Source organism: Rhodamnia argentea, chromosome 8 (assembly GCF_020921035.1).
Source record: "Rhodamnia argentea isolate NSW1041297 chromosome 8, ASM2092103v1, whole genome shotgun sequence".
NCBI classification, from domain to species: domain Eukaryota; kingdom Viridiplantae; phylum Streptophyta; class Magnoliopsida; order Myrtales; family Myrtaceae; genus Rhodamnia; species Rhodamnia argentea.
This window is the reverse complement of record NC_063157.1, coordinates 8,125,142-8,130,837: the sequence shown is the minus strand read 5'-3', so window position 1 is coordinate 8,130,837 and position 5,696 is coordinate 8,125,142. Positions and strand designations below refer to the sequence as shown.

At 42.6% G+C, this 5,696-nt stretch overlaps 1 protein-coding gene across 1 annotated transcript; it reads left to right on the top strand.

Moving 5' to 3' along the window:
• Positions 1-676: 676 nt before the first annotated feature.
• On the top strand, positions 677-5,343 carry LOC115736776 (transcription initiation factor IIA large subunit-like). The gene is made up of 11 exons (XM_030668626.2): positions 677-995; positions 1,345-1,515; positions 1,627-1,791; positions 2,481-2,538; positions 2,618-2,676; positions 2,819-2,935; positions 3,681-3,824; positions 4,331-4,394; positions 4,494-4,663; positions 4,764-4,847; positions 4,958-5,343. Exons 1-11 carry the CDS (start codon positions 870-872, stop codon positions 4,979-4,981), a joined length of 1,182 nt encoding a protein of 393 aa, XP_030524486.1. The 5' UTR covers positions 677-869; the 3' UTR covers positions 4,982-5,343.
• Positions 5,344-5,696: the final 353 nt, after the last annotated feature.

Here is a 5,696-nt window from a genome sequence, read left to right as displayed (position 1 = left end):
ATAATTCATAATCGGCTTCTAAAGGTACTCGCGACTAGCTGCGGCACTATCAAATCGAAGAAGAGATGAGACAAGCAGCGGAATCCGAATGTTGCTTGTATTCCCCCCGTTGCTCTGCTGTGTTTTTGGTTTTAGAGTCTCTTCACAATTCCACTGAACATGCAAAGACCAACATCTAACTCTACGTTGGCCAAACATCGCACAACAGCTCCCTCAAGATTTGCCTTTTCAAAGTGATTTTCCTGTCCTTCCGACCCAAAAAATTGGGCCCAATGAAGGAGCCCCGAGCAACGAATGGGCCACGTGAAGGAGCCCAAAGTAACGAATGGGCCTCCAACGGGGTCATGACAAGGGTGCGATGGGCCCTAAGGCTTAATTAAGGCTTAAGTGGGTGGGGAACGGAAGGTTTAATCCAAATCACGTGCGAGGGCACCAGCTGGCAGCTGCCAACACACGGACGCTCCCTCCCTAATCCCTCTCCCCCCCCCCCCAAAAGTCCGCAAGAGGGAAAGGGAAAATATCAAGTGACGTGCAGATTTGGACACGTGGACCCACGCCCCACAATCGGATGCAAACATATTTATATTCCACTCTTTATTCTGCTTTTCTCGTCCGCCCTTCCCTCATCCCTCCCTCTCCCTCTCTCTCTCTCTCTCTCTCAAGCATCATTTTGCGAGAAACAAACAGCGCGCTCTCTCTCTCTCTCTCTCTCGATCTCGAACCCTAGACGCTCCGCCCCTCCCTCTCCGTCCATGCCCGTGACCTCCGGGCTTCGCCGTTGATTCTCGTAGCTCATCGCCGCCCGATCGATTCCCTCGGAGGAAGAAAAGGTCGCTCCTTTACACCGGCGAATCTCAGCGAATCCAGAAATGGCGGCCCCCTCGATGACAAGCACCGTCTACCTCCACGTCATCGAAGACGTCATCAGCAAGGTCCGGGATGAGTTCGTCAACAACGGCGGCCCTGGCGAGGAGGTCCTCAACGAGCTTCAAGGGGTAATTTTGATTCTCGCCCCCCTTCGTCTGGGTCTTGCGGAAAGAGTCTCCTTCGTTTCTTTTTTTCTTTTTTTTTTATGCGACTGCGTTCTCATCCCAATTTGTTGGATTCTCGAGAGAATAACTCTGTTGTGTGATCTGCGAGCGTGGAATCCACGGGGTTTCGATTTAATTTTTAGATTCTGGATGAATTGGATGCAGTATTAGATCTGCCGAGCTTGTGCTTTACCTGATTTAGGGCTTCTAGTGTGCTTTCTTTCTCAATTTTATGTGGAAAGTGTGCTTCTGCTCTTTTATGTGTCCAATCACCGTGGGGATTCTTGATTCTTGTTGAATTCGGAAACAACAGATTTGGGAGACGAAGATGATGCAAGCGGGTGCTGTTCTCGGTCCAGTGGACAGGTCAGTCGCCACGAAGCCTCCACCAGGTGGTGCAACTGCTCCTGTTCATGACCTCAATGTACCTTACGAGGTGACAGAAGAGTTCGAAACTCCCACAACTGACATACTCTTTCCTCCAGTGAGTTCAGTCCCTTGTCCACTCACACTGTGTCGTTTTACTCATTTTTCGAGTGACTCGGTCTGAATCTTGTGGTTGCTGCCATTTGATTGGGATTTCCTTGAGATGTAGACGCCATTGCAAACTCCCATTCCAACCCCGCTACCTGGGACTGTAGATAGCTCGATGTACAACATTCCAACTGGATCTTCTGATTACCCTACTCCTTCAAATGATGGTGTTGGCAATTCTGGTGGCAATACTGACATAAAAGCTGGGAGACCCAGCCCTTACATGGTATGGAAGTTCTATTTCCCATGACATAGAAAGTTAAAATAGTTTTGTCGTCTTCTATACCATGCAACATACGATGCTTCTTGCTCTTGACAAATAACCATTGGTCTGCAATAATGCGAAGCTGTTAGTTATTGCTTAAAAAAAGGAAAAACAAATATTGAAACCCTATTCCTGTGAGACTGAACGGTTATTTTTTATTTGGTATCTTATTGTTTTCAATTTTAGTACAAGTAATATTGAGTAATGGTTAGGTTGATGTCATGATACTTGTTTACACAGTATCTTTTAAGAATGCCTTAGATGATTATGGGAGGATAGTAATTTTAGTTGTTATATGTTTTGATATTAGATATACAAGGGCTCAAATGTTAAGCCATGTTGATATGGACAGTATAAACCTATCAGAACTGATAACAAATAGAAGTTTAGGTTTGGTTTCGGAATTTCATGATTGTCTACTGAAGTCAATGTTCATGCACTTGTTTAATGCTTAAAAGAATTTCCAATCTGCAACATGTGCTCTAGTGCTTAAGGGAGGATAGATTTTGCATAATTGAGAATGCCACATCTAGCCTACCTGGAGACTAGCCCATTATGAACTTTCCCCTTTGCAAACAGCCCTTTTTATGCAACTGCTATTCAAAACCTCGTCCAGTACAATTTCCGTAAGCAGATTTTTGTTTTGGCAGCGTCCTCCCTCACCTTGGATGAATCAAAGGCCCCCCTTGGGTGTCGATGTAAATGTTGGTGAGTAAAATCTTAGAGCTGCAACGAGTTTCAATCTAATGGTCCTATTGTAATTTCTCTCCTATCCTAATTTATGTAGCCTATATGGAGGCTAGAGAGGATGGGGACAGAGGAACTTCTAATCAGCCCCATACACAAGTAAGTTTCACCTCAAATTTTGCTCCAAATTGCGACTTTCACATAGCTTCCTGGATGTCTAATGAGTGGTTTTCTTGCATAAAATGATGGTAGTATTATCGCTTGAATTTTGAACAATGATATTGATGTTGAAAAATTCTAGGATTTCTTCATGTCCTCTGGAAAGCGAAAACGTGAGGATTTGGTTCCCCGCTATCAGAATGGTGGATATATACCGCAGCAGGATGGAGCTGGAGATGCTGTATTTGAGGATTCACAGGTCTAATTTGATTTTCATTGCACATATTGTTAGTATGTGATCTTTAATTCTTGTGAAAATAAGTAGGTGTACTTTTTGTTATTTGGTTTGGCTGATATTTCAGCTCTATTTTGCTGAATATGGCCAATTGCTTATTCCAGTTTCTTTATTCTCTCAGTCGATTGAGAGAGAAATAAGACTGTCTTGTGAGTAAAGCAGATTTTGTATGTGCGATTGATGGAATCAGTTTAGCTGGTTGCTGTTGTAAGCGGTTTTTTGTTTTAGTGGTTTAAAGCTCTAGCAAAAAAAAGCTGCAGTATCTAGATGTTGAGCAAGGAAAGTGACTATTGACGTGTGCTCAGTTTCCCAAGGCATTGGAAATCCAGACTGGCTCGGAGAATAACTGGCGCTAGCGCGGCTTGCACACATTATGTCTGGTCTTTTATGTTGCTATAATGCCTTTTTCTCTGGCCTTGATACTTCGTAGTCTCTATGAATACTTTTTGTAACCGAATGAGCCAGATGATTTTGAACCAGGGGGAGTTTTGGGAGTATAAACTTGTAGATCTGGTGTTTAAAGTTTAGTTATTGTTTTCTAGTTCAAGTGTTGAAGCTCAGTTTTTTATCCTGGGCCAGTGTCTGTGCTGTTTACCAGCTGCAGGATATTTGATCCTTTTCCTGGTGGATTTAGTTTCAGCATCTCTTTTGGAACTTTTGTAATTTGCTTAGTCGTATATTTGCTAACTCAAGTGCAGTAAATTTCCAGATCACAGAGAAGACGACTGTTCTTTCCACTACAGACACCAGAAATAGGCAAATGCTGGCACATGTGGGAAGGCCGCTGTCAAAGATACCTCAAGTAGATGGGCAAACTCCTGATCCTTATGACGAGATGCTTTCTACTCCCAATGTGAGTAACATTTAAGATATTAGAACACAGAATTGAATGCATGATCCTCTCTTCTGCTTTTTCTGGTAATAGAATTCTGAATTTTTGCTTGTTCGTGCGTTTCCCTTTTTCATGCTGTGGGCAGAAAGTTCCGTAGTTGCCTTCAGGATCCATGTGATGAGCGCATACCTTGATAAACTATATCTAATCGCAGATTTTAGGAAGTCTTCATAAGGTGCAAGGGTATACCATGATCTGAGCTAAACATCCAAATAACCACCCCCCCCTCCCCTCTCCCCAGTCAAAAAAGGAAAAAAAAAAATCAACATCATGTCATCAACATCACCTTTATCCCAAACTAGTTGGGATCGGCCCAAAAAAAAAATAAAAATTGTTATCCACAACGTGCCCTGCATTTAAGGCTGAGTCAATCAGAGATGAGCAACTTTCCCCAGAAAAAAGAGAGATAAGGAGCAATCTCACTGGTTGGTTCCCTTCTGATGTGTTTTCTTTTCTTGGCTTTGCAGATTTACAATTATCAGGGAGTCGTGAATGAAGATTACAACATTGCTAGTACACCAGCTCCAAATGGTATTTGCAACTTTTGCTAGTTTGTGATATTTGAGCCAGTCCTTTGGTGTCACTAGTGTATTAGAAGACTCAGATGATCTCCCTCTTGTTTTTCTTCAGACTTACAGGCAGCTACTCCTGCTATTGGAGTTCATAATGATGTTGGAGACGATGAAGATGAAGATGAGCCACCGTTGAATGAAAATGATGATGATGAGGATGATCTAGATGATGTGGACGAGGGGGAGGAGCTAAATACCCAGCACCTAGTTCTAGCTCAATTTGACAAGGTGACAGTTGCTTCAGGATGACAATGATGATCTGCCTTGGAGCTATCATACTTTGTTTAGGTAGAAATTGTGTTTTCATTTTGTTTTTTTGTGTGGATAGGTGACACGGACGAAGAGCAAGTGGAAGTGCACACTTAAGGATGGCATAATGCATATAAACAATAAGGATATCCTTTTCAATAAGGTCAGGTTCTAGAGATAATCGATTGCACTTTTTCATGCTTCCTCCGTACTCTGTTCTTTTTTTCATTTTAAACGTGACCCTCTGATGTCTTTTATGTTAATTTCTGTCAGGCAACGGGAGAGTTCGACTTCTAATGATGTTCGACTATTATCAGTTCTGCTGTGTAGCAGGAATTTACTTGGAAGAGACCAATCGAGATATGTAATTGGTGTTACGTATTTTTCCCCCTTCTATCGATTATTATGGTTCTTAGGTGAGAGAGTGAGGGAAGTGAGGTTGAGGCCATCAAGCCTCGGTTGGATGGTTTGGCCAGTTGTACATAATGAAAGAGTTCTTATTCTATTTTTTTTTTAACCCTTATTGGCCTTTAAATGGACGGTCAAATTCACGACTCTTTTGGGAATTTTTCCATTTCCCTAATGAAGTGCGATCCCAGCATCTTATGTAACCTGTACTTTGGACTTTCCAAGACTTTTATGTAATCTGTTTTGATTGCGTTGCTGTACCCTTGAATCAGGGCCTTATGTTGGTCCTGCGGTAACTTTCTAGGGCACATCCGAGAGTCGAGCACATCGGGTAGCATTATTTTGCAGCTCTCCTCGTTGTCCTTTCTGCCTTTGTTACTAAAAATCCTTCGTGCTTAAAAGGTCGGTATGGACATCTATTTATAGTTTTTATGGCTAACCTTAGATTTGGTAAGTGTAATGTGTGATAACCCTAGGGTATGGGCGTGGGCAAGCCATATTGCAGAACCAATAAAGATGAGCCACCATTTTAGGGAGACATCGTAAATCGCTGCCTGGAATTCAATCTCTTGTGAGCCTTCCCGCATATTTCCTCGGTTTGCCC

What these genes read in the sequence shown, in the direction of transcription:
- LOC115736776 (XM_030668626.2), top strand. Translation starts at nt 870, where the DNA reads ATGGCGGCCCCCTCGATGACAAGCACCGTCTACCTCCACGTCATCGAA. An exon ending in CTGACATACTCTTTCCTCCA is followed by an intron (nt 1,516 to 1,626) that starts GTGAGTTCAGTC and finishes CTTGAGATGTAG; the next exon opens with ACGCCATTGCAAACTCCCAT. An exon ending in TAGTACACCAGCTCCAAATG is followed by an intron (nt 4,395 to 4,493) that starts GTATTTGCAACT and finishes GTTTTTCTTCAG; the next exon opens with ACTTACAGGCAGCTACTCCT.